Genomic DNA, 24,984 nt, shown 5'->3' with positions numbered 1-24,984 from the left:
GAGTTCACTACTGTTGCAGGTAGGGCATTCCACGGCCTCACTACTCTTTGCGTAAAGAACCTACCTCTGACCTCTGTCCTATATCTATTACCCCTCAGTTTAAAGCTATGTCCCCTCGTGCCAGCCATTTCCATCCGCGGGAGAAGGCTCTCACTGTCCACCCTATCTAACCCCCTGATCATTTTGTATGCCTCTATTAAGTCTCCTCTTAACCTTCTTCTCTCCAACGAAAACAACCTCAAGTCCATCAGTCTTCCCTCATAAGATTTTCCTTCCATACCAGACAACATCCTGGTAAATCTCCTCTGCACCCGCTCCAAAGCCTCCACGTCCTTCCTATAATGCGGTGACCAGAACTGTACGCAATACTCCAAATGCGGCCGTACCAGAGTTCTGTACAGCTGCAACATGACCTCCTGACTCCGGAACTCAATCCCTCTACCAATAAAGGCCAACACTCCATAGGCCTTCTTCACAACCCTATCAACCTGGGTGGCAACTTTCAGGGATCTATGGACATGGACACCTAGATCCCTCTGCTCATCCACACTTTCAAGAACTTTACCATTAGCCAAATATTCCTCATTCCTGCTATTCCTTCCAAAGTGAATCACCTCACACTTCTCTACATTAAACTCCATTTGCCACCTCTCAGCCCAGCTCTGCAGCTTATCTATATCCCTCTGTAACCTGCTACGTCCTTCCACACTATCGACAACACCACCGACTTTAGTATCGTCTGCAAATTTACTCACCCACCCTTCTGCGCCTTCCTCTAGGTCATTGATAAAAATGACAAACAGCAACGGCCCCAGAACAGATCCTTGTGGTACTCCACTTGTAACTGAACTCCATTCTGAACATTTCCCATCAACCACCCCACCCTCTGTCTTCTTTCAGCTAGCCAATTTCTGATCCACATCTCTAAATCACCCTCAATCCCCAGCCTCTGTATTTTCTGCAATAGCCTACCGTGGGGAACCTTATCAAACGCTTTGCTGAAATCCATATACACCACATCAACTGCTCTACCCTCGTCTACCTGTTCAGTCACCTTCTCAAAGAACTTGATAAGGTTTGTGAGGCATGACCTACCCTTCACAAAGCCATGCTGACTATCCCTGATCATATTATTCCTATCTAGATGATTATAAATCTTGTCTCTTATAATCCCCTCCAAGACTTTACCCACTACAGACATGAGGCTCACCGGTCTATAGTTGCCGGGGTTGTCTCTGCTCCCCTTTTTGAACAAAGGGACCACATTTGCTATCCTCCAGTCCTCTGGCACTATTCCTGTAGCCAATGATGACATAAAAATCAAAGCCAAAGGTCCAGCAATCTCTTCCCTGGCCTCCCAGAGAATCCTAGGATAAATCCCATCAGGACCTGGGGACTTATCTATTTTCAGCCTGTCCAGAATTGCCAACACCTCTTCCCTACGTACCTCAATGCCATCTATTCTATTGTACGAAGTCTTACAACACCAGGTTAAAGTCCCAACAGGTTTGTTTCGATGTCACTAGCTTTCGGAGCGCTGCTCCTTCCTCAGGTGAATGAAGAGGTCTCTTATAATCCCCTTTTCATTCACCTGAGGAAGGAGCAGCGCTCCGAAAGCTAGTGACATCGAAACAAACCTGTTGGACTTTAACCTGGTGTTGTAAGACTTCGTACTGTGCTCACCCCAGTCCAACGCCGGCATCTCCACATCATCTATTCTATTAGCCTGGGTCTCAGCATTCTCCTCCACAACATTATCTTTTTCCTGAGTGAATACTGACAAAAAATATTCATTTCGTATCTCGCCTATCTCTTCAGACTCCACACACAACTTCCCATCCCTGTCCTTGACTGGTCCTTCTCTTTCCCTAGTCATTCGCTTATTCCTGACATACCTATAGAAAGCTTTTGGGTTTTCCTTGATCCTACCTGCCAAATACTTCTCATGTCCCCTCCTTGCTCGTCTTAGCTCTCTCTTTAGATCCTTCCTCGCTACCTTGTAACTATCCATCGCCCAACTGAAACTTCATACCTCATCTTCACATAGGCCTCCTTCCTCTTAACAAGAGATTCCACTTCTTTGGTAAACCACGGTTCCCTCGCTTGACGCCTTCCTCCCTGCCTGACCGGTACATACTTATCAAGAACACGCAGTAGCTGATCCTTGAACAAGCTCCACTTATCCAGTGTGCCCAACACTTGCAGCCTACTTCTCCACCTTATCCCCCCCCCCCCCAAGTCACGTCTAATGGCATCATAATTGCCCTTCCCCCAGCTATAACTTGCCCTGCGGTGTATACTTATCCCTTTCCATCATTAACGTAAACGTCACCGAATTGTGGTCACTGTCCCCAAAGTGCTCTCCTACCTCCAAATCCAACACCTGGCCTGGTTCGTTACCCAAAACCAAATCCAACGTGGCCTCTCCTCTTGTTGGCCTGTCAACATATTGTGTCAGGAAACCCTCCTGCACACACTGTACAAAAAACGACCCATCTAATGTACTCGAACTATATCTTTTCCAGTCAATATTTGGAAAGTTAAAGTCTCCCATAATAACTACCCTGTTACTTTCGCTCTTATCCAGGATCATCCTCGCCATCCTTTCCTCTACATCCCTAGAACTATTTGGAGGCCTATAAAAAACTCCCAACAGGGTGACCTCTCCTTTCCTGTTTCTAACCTCAGCCCATACTACCTCGGAAGAAGAGTCCCCATCTAGCATCCTCTCCGCCACCGTAATACTGCTCTTGACTAGCAGCGCCACACCTCCCCCTCTTTTTCCTCCTTCTCTGAGCTTACTAAAACACCTAAAGCCCGGAACCTGCAACATCCATTCCTGTCCCTGCTCTATCCATGTCTCCGAAATGGCCACAACATCGAAGTCCCAGGTACCAACCCATTCTGCCAGTTCCCCTACCTTATTTCGTATACTCCTGGCATTGAAGTAGACACACTTCAAACCACCTACCTGATCACTGGCCCCTTCCTGCGACGTCAAATCTGTGCTCCTGACCTCTATACTCTCATTCTCCCTTACCCTAAAACTACAATCCAGGTTCCCATGCCCCTGCTGCATTAGTTTAAACCCCCCCAAAGAGCATGTGGGGTGAAGGGGGGGAAAAGGGGGAAGAGATGATTTCCCAAGTTGTTAATCCTGCGACCCTGTAACTTTTCTCTCTTCCCCATGTCGTGGGGGAGGAGGGGAGGGAGGATGAGGAGCTGGGGGCGCCGGCCATTGGAGGCGGGGCCAAATGGGAAGCGCGGGCTTTGTTCACGCGCTATGGTAATCATGGCGGGAACACGGAAGCAGGAAGGAGGGGGCCTCGCACAGTGGGAGCCGAGGTCGGCCAGAGATTGCTGACTTCTGGGAGCAACATGGGGGTTGCAATTACGCTAGTGAGGGATCTAGCGGGGTGGGGGAGAGGGGTAACTGGGTTGCTGCTGCTGGGGAGAAGGGGGAGCTGGTATGGGGTGGGGTGGTCGGGGCGGGAGGGCGCTGTTGGGGGGAGATACGGCTACGTGGGAACCGGGGGAGGAGCTGGATGTAAAAAGGAGATGGCTAGTCAACAAGGTGGGGGGGGTAAAGAGCCGCCTTAACCCGGCTGATCACGTGGAATGTGAGAGGGCTGAACGGGCCGATTAAGAGGGCACCGGTACTCGCACACCGAAAGAAACTTGAGGCAGATGTGGTTATGCTCCAGGAGACGCATCTGAAACTGATAGACCAGGTCAGACTACGCAAAGGATGGGTGGGGCAGGTGTTTCATTCGGGGCTAGACGCAAAAAACAGGGGGGTGGCTATACTAGTGGGGAAGTGGGTAATGTTTGAGGCAAAGACCATAGTGGCGGATAGTGGGGGCAGATACGTGATGGTGAGTGGCACATTGCAAGGGGAGGCGGTGGTCTTAGTGAACGTATATGCCCCGAACTGGGATGATGCCAACTTTCTGAGGCATATGTTAGGACGTATCCCGGACCTAGAGGCGGGGAAGTTGGTAATGGGTGGAGATTTGAATACGGTGCTGGACCCAGGGCTGGACAGATCGAGGTCCAGGACCGGAAGGAGGCCGGCTGCAGCTAGGGTGCTTAAGGACTTTATGGAGCAGATGGGAGGTGTAGACCCCTGGAGATTTAGTAGACCTAGGAGTAAGAAGTTTTCGTTTTTCTCCTATGTCCACAAAGTTTATTCACGAATAGACTTTTTTGTTTTGGGAAGGGCACTGATCCCGAAGGTGAAGGGGACGGAGTACACGGCTATAGCTATTTCGGATCACGCTCCACATTGGGTGGACCTGGAGATAGGGGAGGAAAAACAACAGCGTCCACCCTGGAGAATGGACATGGGATTATTGGCAGATGAGGGGGTGTGTTTAAGGGTGAGGGGGTGTATTGAAAGGTACTTGGAACTCAGTGACAATGGGGAGGTTCAGGTGGGAGTGGTCTGGGAGGCGCTCAAGGCAGTGGTTAGAGGGGAGCTGATATCTATTAGGGCACATAAAGGAAAGCAGGAGGGTAGGGAAAGGGAGCGGTTGTTGAAAGAACTTCTGAGGGTGGACAGACAATATGCGGAGGCACCGGAGGAGGGACTACAGGGAAAGGCAAAGGCTACATGTAGAATTTGACTTGTTGACTACGGGTAATGCAGAGGCACAATGGAGGAAGGCACAGGGTGTACAGTACGAATATGGGGAGAAGGCGAGCAGGTTGCTGGCCCACCAACTGAGGAAAAGGGGAGCAGCGAGGGAGATCGGGGGAGTGAGAGATGAGGAGGGAGAGATGGAGCGGGGAGCGGAGAGAGTGAATGGAGTGTTCAAGGCATTTTATGAAAGATTATATGAAGCTCAGCCCTCGGATGGGAAGGAGAGAATGATGTGCTTTCTGGATCAGCTGGAATTTCCTACGGTGGAGGAGCAGGAGAGGGCGTGACTGGGAGCACAGATTGAGACGGAGGAAGTAGTGAAAGGGATTGGGAGCATGCAGGCGAGGGAGACCCCGGGACCAGACGGATTCCCAGTTGAATTCTATAGGAAATATATGGACTTGCTGGCCCCGCTACTGATGAGAACCTTCAATGAGGCGAGGGAAAGGGGGCAGCTGCCGCTGACTATGTCAGAGGCAACGATATCGCTCCTCCTAAAGAAGGAAAAAGACCCGCTGCAATGCGGGTCCTATAGGCCCATTTCCCTCCTGAATGTGGACGCTAAGATTCTGGCCAAGGTAATGGCAACAAGGATAGAGGATTGTGTCCCGGGGGTGGTTCATGAGGACCAAACTGGGTTTGTGAAGGGGAGACAGCTGAATACAAATATACGGAGGCTGCTAGGGGTAATGATGATGCCCCCACCAGAGGGGGAAGCGGAGATAGTAGTGGCGATGGATGCCGAGAAAGCATTTGATAGAGTGGAGTGGGATTATTTGTGGGAAGTGCTGAGGAGATTTGGCTTTGGAGATGGGTATATCAGGTGGGTACAGTTGCTGTATAGGGCCCCGATGGCGAGCGTGGTCACGAGTGGACGGGGGTCTGATTATTTTCGGCTCCATAGAGGGACGAGGCAGGGATGTCCTCTGTCCCCGTTATTGTTTGCACTGGCGATTGAACCCCTGGCCATAGCATTGAGGGGTTCCAGGAAGTGGAGGGGAGTACTCCAGGAAGGAGAAGAACACCGGGTGTCTCTGTATGCGGATGATTTGTTGCTATATGTGGCGGACCCGGCGGAGGGGATGCCAGAGATAATGCGGATACTTGGAGTTTGGGGATTTTTCAGGGTATAAACTGAACATGGGGAAAAGTGAGTTGTTTGTGGTGCATCCAGGGGAGCAGAGCAGAGAAATAGAGGATTTACCGTTGAGGAAGGTAACAAGGGACTTTCCGGTACTTGGGGACCCAGATAGCCAAGAATTGGGGTACACTACATAGGCTTAATTTAACGCGGTTGGTGGAACAGATGGAGGAGGACTTTAAGAGATGGGACATGGTGTCCCTGTCACTGGCAGGTAGGGTGCAGGCGGTTAAAATGGTGGTCCTCCCGAGATTCCTTTTTGTGTTTCAGTGCCTCCCGGTGGTGGTCGCGAAGGCTTTTTTCAAAAGAATCGATAAGAGTATTATGAGTTTTGTGTGGGCTGGGAAGACCCCGAGAGTGAGGAGGGGATTTTTGCAGCGTAGTAGGGACAGGGGGGGGGCTGGCACTACCGAGCCTAAGTGAGTACTACTGGGCCGCCAATATTTCAATGGTGTGTAAGTGGATGGGAGAAGGGGAGGGAGCGGCGTGGAAGAGATTGGAGAGGGCGTCCTGCAGGGGGACTAGCCTACAAGCAATGGTGACGGCACCGTTGCCGTTCTCACCGAAGAAATACACCACAAGCTACATTGAAAATTTGGGGGCAGTGGAGACGGCATAGGGGAAAGACAGGAGCCTCGGTGCGGTCCCCGATAGGAAATAACCATAGGTTTGTTCCAGGGAGAATGGATGGGAGATTTGGAGCATGGCAAAGAGCAGGGGTAGCACAATTGAGAGATCTGTTCGTGGATGGGACGTTTGCGAGTCTGGGAGCGCTGACGGAAAAATATGGGTTGCCCCAAGGGAATGCATTTCGGTATATGCAACTGAGGGCTTTTGCGAGGCAACAGGTGAGGGAATTCCCGCAGCTCCCGACGCAGGAGGTGCAGGATAGAGTGATCTCAGAGACATGGGTGGGGGATGGTAAGGTGTCGGACATATGTAGGGAAATGAGGGACGAGGGGGAGATCATGGTAGATGAGCTGAAAGGGAAATGGGAAGAAGAGCTGGGGGAGGAGATTGAGGAGGGGCTGTGGGCTGATGCCCTACGTAGGGTAAACTCATCGTCCTCGTGTGCCAGGCTAAGCCTGATACAATTTAAGGTGTTTCACAGGGCGCATATGACTGGAGCACGGCTTAGTAAATTTTTTTGGGTAGAGGATAGGTGTGCGAGATGCTCGAGATGCCCAGCGAATCACACCCACATGTTCTGGTCCGGCACTGCGGGGGCTTTGGGTGGTGGTGGCAAAGGTGCTTTCGAAGGTGGTGGGGGTCCAGGTCGAACCAAGCTGGGGGTTGGCTATATTTGGGGTGGCACAAGAGCCGGGAGTGCAGGAGGCGAGAGAGGCTGATGTTTTGGCCTTTGCGTCCCTAGTAGCCCAGCGCAGGATATTGTTAATGTGGAAGGAAGCCAAACCCCCGGGTGTGGAGACCTGGATAAACGACATGGCAGGGTTTATAAAGTTAGAACGGATTAAGTTCGTATTAAGGGGTTCGGCTCAAGGGTTCACCAGGGGGTGGCAACCGTTCGTCGACTACCTCACAGAAAGATAGAGGGAATGGAAAAGAAGAAGACAACAGCAGCAACCCAGGGGGGAGGAGGGGGGGGGGAGGAATTGGACGGACTCTCAGGGATGTTATTGTCTATGTATCGGCATTTGTTATAGGTAATGGTATATTGGACTGTTGAATTGTATCTTTGGAGAGTATTTATTTTTGACAAGGCAGTTGCCATTTAGTTTTGTTTTTGTTTCTGTTCATATATTATTTATTTATTTGTTTAAAACTGGCCACGGTTATTTATATTGCTTTATTCTTGTGTAAAAGAAACACTACGTACTGTTATGTTTGGCCAAAAAATCTTGAATAAAATATATTTATTAAAAAAAAACCTATACCTATCGACTAAGACAACCTGTACTTAACTTCAGGCACCCGGCTTAGGTCAGAGGAACAGTGGCCGCTGTTCGATTCTGGATCCATCGAGTCCAAAAGAGTAATGGCTGCTCAGCTAGGCTCATCCATCTGGTAGCGAGCATTGAACTTGGACTTGCTTCTGGTGTTGCTGCACTTGGAAATAATCGTGGCCGGGGCGTCAGGTCCAAGAGAGGACGAACATATGGCAAACTCTCTTCTTATACTTGGGGGTTCTCGCGCTCTTTTGGGCGGTCCTCCAGTTTGGGCCCCACTAATTGGGTGATCCAAACTGGAGGACCGCCCAAAAGAGCGCGAGAACCCCCAAGTACAAGAAGAGAGTTTGCCATATGTTCGTCCTCTCTTGGACCTGACGCCCCGGCCACGATTATTTCCAAGTGCAGCAGGGGCTTGGATGCTTGGGCGTGTCCCAAGCGGTCACTGACCCCGTCATTTACGCTTCCCTTGAACAGGGAGCGGCGCCGAAATGTCTGGGACTGTACCGGTCGCTCGAGTACCAGTCCTTTGTTTTGGTGAAGATGGGCCATCAAATGCTAATCGGCCGCATCAAAATGCTAATTAGTCGGAGTTTCGATACCGTCTGGACTTCCTGCTTGCAAATATACATTTCAGGCCCTGAGCCTGCCTGAATCTGTCTTTGTCCATTTTACCCGCCAGGATTTGCGAGTTTCTCTGTCCCTAGTTGTAAGTGGCCATCCCAGATGGCTACAATATGGAAGCAAAAACGGGAAGGCAGATTACTACCTGATGTTAAGTAATGGGTTCAGAGACATTCCAATTAGTTGTCTCAGTTATGTTAAGTATTCAATAATTGACACATGTCAGGTGGCCTTTGTGTCAGGTGATGTGATGTTAGAGTTGTTAAAGTGAAATAAAGGTGTTGGTGAAAAGGAGCAAAACCTTTGACTCTTGAAACAACAGCAGCTAAACGTCTAACAAATGGTAGCAGAGGATGGTAACTGTGCAAATGTGAAGGGTTGAAAGATACAACATTTCCAGACCAAACCAAGGAGTGAGTGCGAAGAAAAAGCAAAACAAAGATATATGAAATGAAAATGAAATAAATCGCTTATTGTCACAAGTAGGTTTCAAATGAAGTTACTGTGAAAAGCCCCTAGTCGCCACATTCTGGCGCCTGTTCGGGGAGGCTGGTACAGGAATTGAACCATGCTGCTGGCCTGCCTTGGTCTGCTTTAAAAGCCAGCCTGAATCTAGGATAAAGATGGCTGGATATGACTATCCCTCCTTATTTTCTGAAAGGGGATTGTACGACCAATGGAAAAGTGCAGTAGTATGTGGACTATGGAACTGCCTTGGGAAAGAGAAAACAAGGTATGGCATTGGCTCTTTCTCTACCTTATGACCGTAAAATCTGGAGCAAAGTGTTTTCTGAGCTGGAATTGGAAGGGTTAGACTCAGAAGAAGGTCTGCAGACTGGATAAGATTTATAAGAAGGATGACTTGTTAAGTGCGTATGAAGTATGGTCGGATTTTGATAGGTTCCGGAAAATAGAGGATTTCTCCATTGAAGACTATATAATGGAATTTGGTAGACTATATAAAAGGCTGCAGAAACACAACCTGGAATTTTCACAGTCAGTGTTGGCCTTTAAATTACTTGACTGTGCTAGAGTGAGCAACATGGATAGGCTCCTGGTTTAGACAGGAATTCAGTTTGTGGATAAGGATACCTTATTCGATCAGATGACAGACGCTTTAAAAAAAGTTTCTGGGGCAACATTCGATTCCGATGGCTCTGTTGACCCAAATAGGTCAGCCTGCAATAAAGCAGAATATGGAAGATACACGACTAACAGGATGGCGGAATCGTACGGCCACGAACATGTTCCAAGGTTATAGAAGGAGATCGGGACCCGGAAAGTATGAAGACGGATACCCAGTTAGAACCTACAATAGGAAGATGAACCCCAGAAATGCACGGGGCATGATAAATCGGTGTTTTCGATGTGATTCTCAATACCATTATGCTTTCAACTGTCCAACACGTTATAATGGAGCGTTTCAATCATAGAATCATAGAATTTACAGTGCAGAAGGAGGCCATTCAGCCCATCGAATCTGCACCGGCTTTTGGAAAGAGCACCCTACCCAAACCCACACCTCTACCCTATCCCCATTACCCAGTAACCCCACCCAACACTAATTGAAGCGACACATGACATGGAAGAGTCAGAAGAGGAAAAAGATAGTGACCAGAAAGAAGGCATTGTCCTATTAACAAGCAGTTTTATGCCGGGAATAAAACAAAGAACAAAGAAATGTACAGCCCTCCAAGCCCGTGCCGACCATGCTGCCCGACTAAACTACAATCTTCTACACTTCCTGGGTCCGAATCCCTCTATTCCCATCCTATTCATGTATTTGTCAAGATGCCCCTTAAATGTCACTATCGTCCCTGCTTCCACCACCACCTCCGGTAGCGAGTTCCAGGCACCCTCTGTGTAAAAAAAACTTGCCTCGTACATCTACTCTAAACCTTGCCCCTCTCACCTTAAACCTATGCCCCCTAGTAATTGACCCCTCTACCCTGGGGAAAAGCCTCTGACTATCCACTCTGTCTATGCCCCTCATAATTTTGTAGACCTCTATCAGGTCGCCCCTCAACCTCCTTCGTTCCAGTGAGAACAAACCGAGTTTATTCAACCGCTCCTCATAGCTAATGCCCTCCATACCAGGCAACATTCTGGTAAATCTCTTCTGCACCCTCTCTAAAGCCTCCACATCCTTCTGGTAGTGTGGCGACCAGAATTGAACGCTATACTCCAAGTGTGGCCTAACTAAGGTTCTATACAGCTGCAACATAGATTATCATAGAATTTACAGTGCAGAAGGAGGCCATTCGGCCCATCGAGTCTGCACCGGCTCATGGAAAGAGCACCCTAGCCAAGTTCAGCACCTCCACCCTATCCCCATAACTCAACACTAAGAGCAATTTTGGACACTAAGGGCAATTTATCATGACCAATCCACCTAACCCGCACATCTTTGGACTGTGGGAGGAAACCGGAGCACCCGGAGGAAACCCACGCACACATGGGGAGTATGTGTAGACTCCACACAGACAGTGACCCAAGCCGGAATCGAACCTGGGACCCTGGAGCTGTGAAGCAATTGTGCTATCCACAATGCTACCGTGCTGCCCTAACATGACTTGCCAATTCTTATACTCAATGCCCCGGCCAATGAAGGTAAGCATGCCATATGCCTTCTTGACTACCTTCTCCACCTGTGTTGCCCCTTTCAGTGGCCTGTGGACCTGTACTCCTAGATCTCTTTGACTTTCAATACTCTTGAGGGTTCTACCATTCACTGTATATTCCCTTTGTGTCGTCTGCAAACTTACTAATCAGACCAGTTACATTTTCCTCCAAATCATTTATATATAGTACAAAGAGCAACGGTCCCAGCACTGATCCCTGTGGAACACCACTGGTCACAGCCCCCCAATTAGAAAAGCATCCTTCCATTGCTACACTCTGCCTTCTATGACCTAGCCAGTTCTGTATCCACCTTGCCAGCTCACCCCTGATCCTGTGTGACTTCACCTTTTGTACTAGTCTACCATGAGGGACCTTGTCAAAGGCCTTACTGAAGTCCATATAGACAACATCCACTGCCCTACCTGCATCAATCATCTTAGTGACCTCCTCGAAAAACTCTATCAAGTTAGTGAGACACGACCTTCCCTTCACAAAACCGTGCTGCCTCTCACTAATTCGCCCATTTGCTTCCAAATGGGAGTAGATCCTGTCTCGACGAATTCTCTCCAGTAATTTCCCTACCACTGAAGTAAGGTTCACTGGCCTGTAGTTCCCGGGATTATCCTTGCTACCCTTCTTAAACAGAGGAACAACATTGGCTATTCTCCAGTCCTCCGGGACATCCCCTGAAGACAGTGAGGATCCAAAGATTTCTGTCAAGGCCTCAGCAATTTCCTCTCCAGCCTCCTTCAGTATTCTGGGGTAGATCCCATCAGACCCTGGGGACTTATCTACCTTAATATTTTTAAAGACACCCAACACCTCGTCTTTTTGGATCTCAATGTGACCCAGGCTATCTACACACCCTTCTCCAGACTCAACATCTACCAATTTCTTCTCTTTGGTGAATACTGATGTAAAGTATTCATTTAGTACCTCGCCCATTTCCTCTGGCTCCACACATAGATTCCCTTGCCTATCCTTCAGTGGGCCAACCCTTTCCCTGGCTACCCTCTTGCTTTTTATGTGCGTGTAAAAAGCCTTGGGATTTTCCTTAACCCTATTTGCCAATGACTTTTCGTGTCCCCTACTAGCCCTCCTGACTCCTTGCTTAAGTTCCTTCCTACTTTCCTTATATTCCATGCAGGCTTTGTCTGTTCCCAGCCTTTTAGCTCTGACAAATGCCTCCTTTTTCTTTTTAACGAGGCCTACAATATCTCTCGTTATCCAAGGTTCCCGAAAATTGCCGTATTTATCCTTCTTCCTCACAGGAACATGCCGGTCCTGAATTCCTTTCAACTGACACTTGAAAGCCTCCCACATGTCAGATGTTGATTTGCCCTCAAACATCCGCCCCCAATCTATGTTCTTCAGTTCCCACCTAATATTGTTATAATTAGCCTTCCCCCAATTTAGCACATTCATCCTAGGACCACTCTTATCCTTGTCCACCAGCACTTTAAAACTTACTGAATTGTGGTCACTGTTACCGAAATGCTCCCCTACTGAAACATCTACCATCCTGGCCGGGCTCATTCCCCAATACCAGGTCCAGTACCGCCCCTTCCCTAGTTGGACTGTCTACATATTGTTTTAAGAAGCCCTCCTGGATGCTCCTTACAAACTCCGCCCCGTCTAAGCCCCTGGCACTAAGTGAGTCCCAGTCAATATTGGGGAAGTTGAAGTCTCCCATCACCACAACCCTGTTGTTTTTACTCTTTTCCAAAATCTGTCTACCTATCTGCTCCTCTATCTCCCGCTGGCTGTTGGGAGGCCTGTAGTAAACCCCCAACATTGTGACTGCACCCTTCTTATTCCTGATCTCTACCCATATAGCTTCACTGCCCTCTGAGGTGTCCTCCCACAGTACAGCTGTGATATTCTCCCGAACCAGTAGCGCAACTCCGCCTCCCCTTTTACATCCCCCTCTATCCCGCCTGAAACATCTAAATCCTGGAACGTTTAGCTGCCAATCCTGCCCTTCCCTCGACCAGGTCTCTGTAATGGCAACAACATCATAGTTCCAAGTACTAATCCAAGCTCTAAGTTCATCTGCCTTACCCGTAATACTACTTGCATTAAAACATATGCACTTCAGGCCACCAGACCCGCTGTGTTCAGCAACTTCTCCCTGTCTGCTCTGCCTCAGAGCCCCACTGTCCCTATTCCCTAGTTCTCCCTCAATGCTCTCATCTTCTGACCTATTGCTCCCGTGCCCACCCCCCTGCCATACTAGTTTAAACCCTCCCGTGTGACACTAGCAAACTTCGCGACCAGGATATTTATGCCTCTCCGGTTTAGATGCAACCCGTCCTTATATAGGTCACACCTGCCCCAGAAGAGCTCCCAGTGGTCCAGATAACGGAAACCCTCCCTTCTACACCAGCTGTTTAGCCACGTGTTTAGCTGCTCTATCTTCCTATTTCTAGCCTCACTGGCACGTGGCACAGGGAGTAATCCTGAGATTGCAACCCTCGAGGTCATGTCTTTTAACTTTCTGCCTAGCTCCCTGAACTCCTGCTGCAGGACCTCCTGCCTCTTCCTGCCTATGTCGTTAGTACCAATATGTACAACGACCTCTGCCTGTTTGCCCTCCCCCTTCAGGATGCCCTCTACCCGTTCGGAGACATCCTGGACCCTGGCACCAGGGAGGCAACATTCCATCCTGGAGTCTCTTTCACGTCCACAGAAGTGCCTATCTGTGCCCCTGACTATAGTCCCCTATTACTGTTGCTCTTCTGCGCTTTGACCCTCCCTTCTGAACATCAGAGCCAGCCGTGGTGCCACTGCTCTGGCTGCTGCCGTTTTCCCCTGATAGGTTATCCCCCCCGACAGTATCCAAAGGGGTATACCTTTTCGAGAGGGGGACAACCACAGGGGATTCCTGCACTGACTGCCTGCCCTTTCTGGTGGTCACCCATTTCTCTGCCTGCACCTTGGGTGTAACCACATTTACATAACTGCGATCTATGACGCTTTCCGCCACCTGCATGCTCCTAAGTGCATCCAATTGCTGCTCCAACTGAACCATGCGGTCTGTGAGGAGCTCCAGTTGGGTGCACTTTCTGCAGATGAAGCCATCCGGGACGCTGGAAGCCTCCCGGACCTGCCACATCTCACAGTCAGAGCACTGCACCCCTCTAACTGACATTGCGTCAATTAATTAAAATTAAAATTAAAACAAATTTTTTAAAAAATATCTATTTTAAAAAATCTTTTCAAAGTTACTGTCAACTATCTGTTTCCTAGCACTAGATTTCTACTATAAATGCGAAAGCTAAATATAGTACTCTCCGATCTCTGGCTTAGATACCCCTCTAAATTATAATTAAGTAATTATGTTTAATTAGTTACCAATGCTTAATTTTTTTAATTTAGTGTAGATTCCCAACCAGCCACTCAGGCCACAGCTTTTCTGTGATGTCACTTCAGTTTCCCCCGACAGACACAATTTGAAAAAGGTATAAAAGTAAAAATGAGTAAAAATCACTTACCTTCTTACCTTCTGAGTGTTTAGATGTTCTCAGGTTCTCTCCCTGACAGAGACTGCTCCTCCTCCTCCGAACGGCTCCCAAAACTAGGCCGCGATCTTTTCAAATCTCCGCTCCGACTCGCAGCTCCCGCGCGTGAGGGTGTTGGTTGCAGAATCCTTCAATTGTGCTGTATTGGACGTTTGCTGCACATCTACTGTGTGTGGAATTGTCTGGTTAAAATGTTACCTGGACTCCTTGAATGCTGAAAATCGTAACAAGGTTAATGAATTTGAAAGTTGCACAAGTTTCAGGTTTGGGGATGATAATACTCTGAAGTCGCTGAAAAGAGTGATGATCCCTTGCAATATTGCCAGAGTGAATCATTTCATTAGCACAGATGTTGTATCAAGTGAGATACCCTTGCTTCTGAGCAGACCATCGATAAAGAAAGCACACATGAAACTGGATATGGAACAGGATAAGGCAGCAGTTTTTGGAAAGACGGTGGACTTACAATTTACACAGTCGGGACACTATTATATTCCATGACTGACAAATAATATTTCAAGTAGAGTTGTTAAGGATGTGTTAATGGCAGTTGAAAATGGGACTAGCTGATAAAAAGCTTGTTGCATTAAAACTGCATAGGCAATTTGCGCATCCATCTCCTCGGAGGCTGAAAAATTTATTAAAGGATGGAGGGGTAAAGGATGAAAACTATACTAAACTGATAGAACAGGTTAGTGATCGCTGTGAAGTTTGTAGGAAGTACAGAAGGACACCAGCACGACCGATAGTAACCCTACCTTTGGCCAGGGATTTTAACGACATTGTGGCCATGGACCTTAAGATCTGGGCTAAAGCCAATAATATATTTATTTTGCATTTTGTAAATTTAGCAATCCGATTTAGTTAATCAACGATTGTACGAAGTAAAGAAAAGAGAGTAATTCTCGATCAAATCGTGGAAAAATGATTAGGGACAGGATTGGGCCCACCAGCAAAATTCCTTGGGGCCACTGGGGGAGAATTTGCTAATGATGAGTTCAGAGATATGTGTGAAAACGTGAATATCACAGTTATGAATACGGCTGCGGAAAGCCCATTTAGTGATGGTGTCTGAAAGAAACCATGCTATAAGCGATGACCTGCTTCGGAAGATTTTGGCAGATAGACCGAATTGCAGGCTAAATTCAGCTTTTGCATGGGCGGTGCATGCAAAGAATTCATTGCAGATGGTTGGGGGCTATAGTCCCTATCAATTAGTGTTTGGTAGAAATCCTAAAATTCCGTCCATTTTGGATGACCAGCCTCCAGCTTGGGAAGGGACTACAATTAGCTCTGCCTTTGCTGAGCATTTAAGTGCATTACTGAGCAATAGACAAGCCTTTTTGGAAGCAGAAGTCTCTGAAAGAATTCGCAGAGCTTTCAGGCATAATGTACGACCATCAATTACTGTTTTTCAGCAAGGAGACATAGTATACTATAAGAGAGACAATTTTAATGAATGGAAAGGCCCAGGGAAGATCATAGGCATAGATGGCAGAACAATTATTTTGCAACATGGCAATCAAACTGTTAGGATACATTCACCAAGGATAATAGGTACAGACTACAAATTTTCAAATTTAGATAGAGCATACAGACATGACGAGGAACCAGGGTCATCTGGTACGCAAGTGTTACAGAACTATGAGGACCAGTTAACTGATATAAACCGAGTACTTGTAGAGGAACACAACACTTCTGATGAATTAGAACAGGCCATTTTTCCAAAAGGACAACTGCCAAAAGTTGGTACAAAAGTGACATACTTGCCTGAAGGGTCCAGTCAATGGAAGGATGCAACTGTTATTCATACAGCAGGGAAGGCCACTGAAAAATATAAACATTGGTTGAATGTACAGCATTCAGGGGAAGGAGTCAAGACAATGGATTGGGAGCACGAAGTTCAAAAATGGAGGGCACAGAAACGCATGTGCCAGTTCAAATAGTACATCGGACAGTGAACAGGTCTGCAGGAAAAGGTTGAGAACTATTGAAAAGACATCCCACAGCAGAGGGAAAGATTAAGCTGTAGCAGTACAGAACGAGATACCAGGCGGGAGAGGGGACGTAGTTTATCAAGGTCTCGGAACATAAGTAAGACTACGAATACTAATAGGAGTAAAAGCCCACATTCACGTGAGATTTTGGTGGCTTCCAATAAATTAGATGAAAAAGTTATCAAAGATGTCAAACAGCAAGAACTGCATAGTTGGAGTGAATTTGGGGTATACACGCAAGTACCGGATAGGGGACAAAGAGCTCTATCCCACAGATGGATTTGCACGGAAAAGGTTCTTCCGGATGCAACTTATAAGGCAAAGGCCGGGCTTGTGGCAAGGGGATTTGAAGAAAACTTAGAAGATCAGGATTCAAGGGCAGATTCACCTACGGCAGGAAAGGTTATTTTAAAGATCATCTTGGCTCTATTAGCCACAAAGGCATGGGAATGCAAATCTATAGATATAAAAGCTGCCTGCTTGCAGGGGCATCAGTTCCAGAGAGACATTTTCTCGTCCTCCTAAAGAGGCAGATAACACAGAAAGGGGTACTCTGGAAGTTGAACAAACGTGTATATGTATTAAATGATGCATCTAGAGTCTGGTATTTTTCGGTAAGGTCAGTTTTGTTAAAGTTAGGCTGTTGCCAATTGATAGCCAATCTGGCAATGTTTTACTGGCACTATAAAGGAAATCTTTCTGACCTCTTTATGATACGTGTCAATGATTTTTTGTGGGGTGGGACTAGTGATTTCGTAGCTATTGTAATCTCTGGTTTGAGGAAAGAATTCAGGGTTGGAAGTCAGGCTTCTGGTGCATTTAAATATATTGGACTGGAAATCGTACAGACTAAGTTAGGGGCAACTTTACGTCAGCAATCTTATTTGGAAAACATCAGCCCAATAGCAATTAGCCGTGGCTGGGTTTCACAAAAAGACAATGGTTTCAAAGATGGGAAAAGAGCAACTGCAAAGTTTAATTGGGCAACTGAATTGGTTAGGTAGACAGACTAAATCGGATGTGAGTTTTGATGTCTTAGAGTTGAGTACAAAAATGAATGATCCCAAAGTGGCAGACATAATAAGAGCAAATAAAGCGTTGGTCAAACTAAAAATGCAGGAGTGTGTTTTGAGGTTCCCAGTTTTAGGTGACCATAGACACTTGAAACTCATAGTTTATATGACTCAATGAGCCGAATGGCCTCCTTCTGCACTATAAATTCTATGAAATTTATAGTGATGCATCCTATGCAAATCCTATTCAAATTTCAAGCGCAGGAGGTTTTATCATTTTCCTTTTGGGGAACAATGGTAAATGTTGCCCTCGTGTGGGGAGCAAAGAAAATAAGGAGAGTGATCAAAAGCACTTTGGCTGCTGAGACATTAAGCCTTGTAGAGGCTTATGAATATTTCTGTGACTTTTTTTTCTTCCAAAAATGAAAAAAAGAAGGGGGGAAATTGCGTGTGTGTTTTTGAGTTTCTTGTAATTTTGTTTTCACCTAATTATTTTTTTTCTCTGAGGAAGGGGAGACTGTTGAGTAATGGGTTCAGAGACATTCCAATTAGTTTTCTCATTTATGTTAAGTATCCAATAATTGACACTGATATGTAAAGGGGCTTCAGGTGCTCTTTGTGTCAGGTGATGTGATGTTAGAGTTTTGTGCAGAGTCTGTTGTAGTAAATTCAGGTGTTTGTGGGAAAGGAGCAGAATCTTTGACTCATTATACAACAGCAGCTAAATGTCTTAACACCTGAATGGTTGTAAATTGGGAAAGGGGAGTGTGCAACGGGACACGGGTGCCCTTGTGACACCATTTGCTGAAGGTGTGCAGCAGGCAGTAAAGAAGGCTAATGGTATGGTGGCCTTCATTGCGAGAGGTTTCGAGTATAGAAGCAAGGATGTGTTGCTGCAATTGTACAGTGCCTTGGTGAGGCCACACTTGGAGTATTGTGTGCAGTTTGGTCTCCTTCTCTGAGGAAGGATGTTCTTGCTCTCGAGGGAGTGCAGCAAAGATTTACCAGATTAATTCCAGGGATGGCGGTACTGTCATAGGAGAGATTGACTAGGTTGGGATTGTTCCCACTGGAGTTCAGAAGAATGAGGGGGGGAATCTCATCAAGACTTATAAAATTCTTACCGGACTAGACAGATAAGATGGAGGGAAGATGTTACCAATGATGGATATGTCCAGAACCAGGGGTCACAGTCTGAGGATCCATGATTAACCATTTTGGACAGAGATAAGGAGAGATTTCTTCACACAAGAGTGGTGAGCATGTGGAATTCATTACAACAGGAAGTTGCTAAAACATACTAAAACATTGAATATATTCAAGAGGAGGCTGGATATAGAACTTGGGGAGAATGGGATCACAGGCTATGGGGAAAAAGCAGGATTAGGCTATTGAGTTCGATGATCGTAATGAATGGGCCATAAGGCCTCCTCCTGCTCCTATCTTCTATGTTTCTATGTGATTGCTACATTTATGAAAATGCAAATTGATTTTTGTGTTATTTTACAGTTCTTGGTAGGAATGAAAGGAAAAGATGAAGCTATGGCCATTGGGGGTCACTGGTCTCCCTCTCTGGATGGACCTAATCCTGAGACCGACCCTTCAGTATTGATTAGAACTGCTATTCGCTGTTGTAAGGCCCTGACGAGCATTGACCTAAGTGGTTGCACCCAGTGGTAAGTAATGACTCAGTAACAGGGTAGAGCCTTTCTGTAAACATTGTGATCCGTTTTCTGTTAAATGTGATTGGAGTCTTTCTTGTCTAGCAGCCGGCCATGTTCCAGGTAAAATACATGGCGTTGTTCTACTAGTTCTACTCTCATGGCACCTGTTATGTGGCAATGCATGTCTCATAGTGTGAGATGTCATTATTTTGTAAGAATGACATTGGAGACATTTAAGTGCTTTATAAACTGTTGATTTGAATCCATATTTAATAGACATGTTTAAACACTAAATCTGTATTCATATTTCATGTTAATGTGTTGCTGTATATGTTATATGCCTTGAAGAAAGTTCGTACGTGGAGAGGATTTCGCCACTGGGAGGAATAATTAGGATGCTCAATTGATAATAGAATTGTTTCCATCTTTTTATATAAATAAATTTTAAGTGATGGCCGTGCAGCTCTTCTGAATTGTACAGCTGGTGTCATTTAACTGCAAGGCAGTAAAACAGTGTTTTCAAAGAAAATTAAAAGATTATGGTATTTTGCTCTTCATTGCGAGCATCGTTATTATACAGTCTCTAGTAATAATCAGTCTCCCATTATTATAACTGAACAGTGTGAATTGCCTGTCTGGATGCCTACAGTTGCAGTTAAGTGACATTAAGCTGTGTGTATGACAGATTTCTCTAGCTTGATGTCCTGCGAGTCATTTAGGGTCTATGTGATGTCTGATAGAATTTTCCTTTCCAATACACTTCTTCCCTTGCAACAGGTACCGTTTTGCAGAGATCCGTTACCATCGCCCCGAGGAGCACCACAAGGGGCGGACGGTTCCAGCCCATGTGGAGACCGTGGTTATATTTCTGCCGGATGTTTGGCATTGCCTTCCCACCCGTTCAGAGTGGGAAGCGCTCTCCCGTGGATACAAGCAGCAGCTGGTTGAGAAGCTCCAGGCTGAACACAAGGAGGCTGATGGAGAACAGGCACTGAACGCTAATCCTTTTCCATTTCCGCTTCTCACAGGCACAGGGACACAACCACAAAAAAAACGCGCACTACATACACACAGATCAAGTAACGTGCTCTTTTTATGAGCATTGCATACATTTAAGAAGACATAGATGCAAAGCTACAGTAACTGGTAATACAGCTCCCAGCTTAGAGTTGCAGCAAACTACCGTTAATGATTCTTAATTGATTTTGTCATTTGAAAATTCCTTAAAACATGAGAATTAGCACATTTGAAACTTAATTTTCTTTTCCCAAATTGTAATCCTTTGTTAAGAATTGGCTCCTTCATACCCAAAGAGAAAACCAAATTGCTGCTGGAAGCTTGTCACTAGTTGTTGAGTTGGGCAGGTGTTGTTAGTTGTTTACAGAAATTTCTACTACTTTCCAAATTTTCAATATCCCCTTTCTCTTTCTTTTATCTCGAGTATGTTACTCTTACCTACACAATCATTGGATATACACAAACTCTTTCAAAGTATTTGATTTGCAGGTCAGTTGGTTGAGCCACAGTTTCGTGCAGTGTGGGGTGTGTGGAGCAGACACTTTGATAGAGAACATGTCTGGGGGGCTTGTACTTATTGAGAGACGATAAGAACACACAGTGTGGCCGCCAGGGACTTACAGTGTCTGTGCAGCCCTTGCGTCCTTTTGTTTGATGTCATTGATCACCTTTTTGTGTTCCACAGATCTGGCTTTGATTGGCTGATGAGTGGCATGTGATCAGTTAAAGAGAGCATGTGTTTATGTAGCAGTGAACTGTTCTATTCAGTAACATTAAGGAGGAGTCATTCTGAGGGGCAGTTGTGACCTTTGCTACTTGCACGGATCAGCTACACTTGTTTCAAAAAAAATGAGTGAATACATTCTCCAGACGTCCAAATATTACTGATTATTTCTGTTAATTTTTTTTATTTGAACAGGAAGAGGAGGAGAAGGATGATGGGGAGAGTAAAGAAATCTCTACTCCTACGCACTGGTCGAAGCTAGATCCAAAGACACTGAAAGTAAGCAGCTACTTTTATTTTCAATAAAGCCAAAACCTCTTCAAATACTTCAAAGCTTAGTTGTCTGATCTTTCAATGTGTAAGTATAAGTGCCCTGTGTCACACTGATTGGGACAAACCAACAGTTTCAGGAGACAAACCAACAGTTTCAGGAGGGAGGTGAGAGGTGACTCTTTGTCTGTGTCCCTTGGCTTGAGAGAGGGTGGTGTCATTTTCTACTCCCAGTAATTGGGCTTGAACAATCACAGGTTAGGATCCACTGAGATACATCCTGTGCTCCACTAACCCGAGTCTGTTGTCCCAAGTTACAATGAGTGAGTTCCTAACCAAGTTAAAGATACCTTTTAGCTTAATGCAGTATCTTCCACAGGGCTGGAGTGAAATTGGAAAATTAGACTTCCAGACTGAAAAACCTCTGAGGTTTCGTTTGGATCAATCCAATATTTTGATTTGTTATTTAATTATTATTGGACATTACTTCAAAAATGGCAGTTAACTTTTGTACTGTTGAAGGTTAATTTTTTTTATTCATTCATGGGACGTGGGCGTCGCAGGCTGTGCCAGCATTTATTGCCCATCCCTAATTGCCCTGAGGGGTCAGTTAAGGGTCAATCACATTGTTGTGGGTCTGAAGTCAGATACAGGCCAGACTAGGTAAGGATGGTAGATTTCCTGGGTCCCCAGAGCATTACTCTGGGTCTCTGGTTTACTAGTCCAGTGACAATACCACCTCATCACCGCCTCCCTGGTGTCAGAGCAATTACTTTGTTAAGCTAATTAAAGACGGGTCACAATTATTGGCTTAACCTCCAGAAGAACAAAGAGAAATTACAGCACAGGAACAGGCTCTTCGGCCCTCCAAGCCTGCCCCTCAGTGTAAATAGATACAGCTGAAATAGTCTGCATGGGGGAATCAAAAGGAGTTTATATCCTTACTAAGCTGAATGTAGAATAAACTTGCTGAAGGTAAAAGACAAACTGCTGTATTAATTCCCCCATCATATATTCGCATTAAAATTAACAGCACCTCCCCCACCCAACAACGGACTTCCACAGACATCCACATGACTCAAACACCAACCCTCAAACGACCCCAGCCGATCCGCAGATCTGTTCTCCCCTTGTGGATCTGCAACCCTCCCGCCTCCAAATCCTGTCCGCTTACCTTCACCAGACACTTTACCAGGCCTGTAATTGGCAGTATATTGGCTAGTGCAGTATAAAAGGGGTGTGAATCTTTCAGAGGTGAACTGCCCTGGGATCTCTTTCGATGCAGGCCTTGAGCAGCTCCAGCATTTGGAAATCTCAGAGCAGTTTTCAAGACCAGGTAAGTACATGTTAAATTATTTTAATTCCTGCGGACCATGACTTCCGAAGCTAGTCAGAAGATATGGCCCAATGCTTTCTGTTTGTGTTGCCTACAGTAATGGCCATTTCATGTCTGACAGAGCACCCACTTGAGGTATCGATAGGACTCAGTTTTGTAACAAAAAGAGATTTGCATTTTGTAACTTTTTTCACAACCATCAGGCATCTGAAAGTTGTTTATTACCAATTAAATACTACTTTTGATATTTGGTAACTCTTGTAATATTGGAAATGCTGCAGCCAATTTGCATACAGCAAATGCAGCGAAAACATAGAACAATGCATGAAACAAACATGCACTCACCTCATGCACATCTTTATGCATGGATTCACATACACACATACTCGTAACACGCAACGACATTAGTATGATCACATTTGGAATACTGGTCACCCTATTATTTAACTGGAAAAAGAGAGGATGGATAGACTTAAGACTTTTTTCCCTGGAGCATAGAAGGCTTAGAGGTGATCTTTGAGGTCTATAAAATAATGAGGGACATAGATAAGTTAGATAGTCAACATCCTTTCCAAAGGTAGGGGAGTTTCGAACTAGAGGGCATAGGTTTAAGCTAAGAGGGGAGAGATTCAAAAGGGTCCAGAGGGGCACTTTTTTCACACAGAGGGTGGTGAGTGTCTCGAACAAGCTGTCAGATGCAGCAGTGGAGGTGGATAAAATGTTGTCTTTTAAGAAGCATTTAAACTGCTTGGCTTGACCAAGTTGGACCAAAGGGCCTGTTTTCATGCTATAAAACCTCTGACTCTAAACGCATACATTGGGTTAAGATTGCCAAATGTGATTCAGGACATTTCACCAAAATCAGATTTTAAAAAATAGATTCCAGAGATTTAACTTTTTTTTTTTGACAATTTCATTGATAACAGAGTGTGCAATGACAACACAAAAATGGTAAAAATGAACCGAAAGCTAAAGCAAATTTGTACAGTGCAACGATAGAACCTGTGTGCAGGTGTGGGGGTCCCTGTTTGCATGCCCCCGGTAACTGGCTGTCCCCCCACTGCCTAGCTTTGCCCCCCTGTCCTCGTTGTCCCCGACACCAAACCGTGCCAGAGAGGGAGATGGGAGTCGGGGGCTAGTTCAATGCTGGCCTGGTGCCGTTTGGTATCGCCGTTGTGGTTGCTTCTGCTTGTACTCATTGCCCTTTGTCCCTTCCAGTTCCCCTTCCCTGTGTTTCTCCCTTAGCATTCTGTTCGCCCCCCCCTCCCCACCTACCTTCCTAACCCATTCCCCCCCTTCTCTTCCTCTTTCTTCCGTTGCCTGTTCTGTTCTCCTCTTCAATCCCCCTCTCCTTTTCTTATTGGTTGCTGGCCACAAACAGGTCTTGGAACAGGCTGGTAAAAAGTCTCCATGTGGTGCCGGAGTGTGGCGATTCGTAACTTCAACATACCTGTGACAATAATAAAGATTATTATCATTGTGGAAGTCTTCCTCTGACTTCTGGATGGCATATTTTATTTTCTCCACTTTTAGAAACTCTGTTAGGTCGGACAGCCAGTCTGCAGCCTTGGTTGGTGCTGCCGATCAGGAAGACAAATTTAGGATGTCTGCCCCTCTCCCCATAAAGAGCTCTGGTTGCTCCGATATTCCGAAGACCGCAACTAATGGTCACGGCTCAATCTTCACCCCCACAACTTTGGGCATGGCGTCAAAGAAGGTTTTCCAGTACCTGACATGCTTCGGTCAAGACCAGAACATGTGGGTGTGGTTGGCCGGTCCTCCCTGGCATCGTTCGCATTTGTTCTCCACCTCTGGGAAGAACCCGCTCATTCTTTTTCTGGTTAATTGGGTCCTGTGCATCACCTTTAGCTGTGTACGGCTCAGCCCTGCAGGTGAGAAGGTAGAATTCGCCCTGTCAAATTAAAGTGTGAAAATCGGGGGCGATAAGGCAATCCAACCCCTGCGATGCCCATCGAGCACAGAAGGCCATGCTCCCTCTCCAGGGACACCCGACCGCGAACGAGGCCGCGGAAGATGGGCAGACAGTCAAGCTGGACAGCCCCCTCGGTCGCCCGCTGCCTGGACCTATAAATGGCAAGTTTGGCCAGGCCCAGGAGCAGGTTCACGAGGAGGTCCTCCGCCTTCCCCGCCCCCCTCCGCACCGGATGTCTGTAGATCAGGAGCGTGGGGCTGAAGTGCAAAGAAAACCTCAACAACAACGTCAAGAAACCAAACGGGGTGCAGCCGAGGACAGACAACATAAACATGCTCCACGGTCTCCACCAGGCCGCAAAAGTGGCAGGTCTCTGGCAGAGCCGTGAAGTGATTCAAATGATAGTTGCACGGCACTGCCATGTGCAGCACCCTCCACCCCAGGTCCCCTGGTTTTATGGGGAGGACACCTCCGTAGAGGGACCTCCAGTGGGGACCTCCGCTGCCGGATGGTAACGAGCACGCCAAGGCATGACCGGGCGGCGGACGAGGGCAAGTAGGTGGAAAGTGTGCA

At 46.4% G+C, this 24,984-nt stretch overlaps 1 protein-coding gene across 6 annotated transcripts in view; it reads left to right on the top strand.

Annotated features, from left to right (window-relative positions):
• The window catches only part of ccar1 (cell division cycle and apoptosis regulator 1), a 409,621-nt gene that overhangs the window by 201,003 nt on the left and 183,634 nt on the right, over positions 1 to 24,984 (top strand). For 4 of the 6 annotated variants that reach the window (XM_072478734.1, XM_072478731.1, XM_072478732.1 and 1 more), the window contains 4 exons: positions 18,977 to 19,143; positions 19,909 to 20,119; positions 21,068 to 21,151; positions 22,428 to 22,478. In XM_072478734.1, the coding sequence (XP_072334835.1) occupies positions 18,977 to 19,143; positions 19,909 to 20,119; positions 21,068 to 21,151; positions 22,428 to 22,478 (513 nt within the window). The remainder of the gene's footprint in view (positions 1 to 18,976; positions 19,144 to 19,908; positions 20,120 to 21,067; positions 21,152 to 22,427; positions 22,479 to 24,984) is intronic. The other 2 variants (XM_072478736.1, XM_072478735.1) reach the window with 1 other exon arrangement.

This window comes from Scyliorhinus torazame, chromosome 16 (assembly GCF_047496885.1).
Source record: "Scyliorhinus torazame isolate Kashiwa2021f chromosome 16, sScyTor2.1, whole genome shotgun sequence".
NCBI classification, from domain to species: domain Eukaryota; kingdom Metazoa; phylum Chordata; class Chondrichthyes; order Carcharhiniformes; family Scyliorhinidae; genus Scyliorhinus; species Scyliorhinus torazame.
Note: the sequence above shows the minus strand (reverse complement) of the source record. Positions and strands in the feature narration are given on the sequence as shown.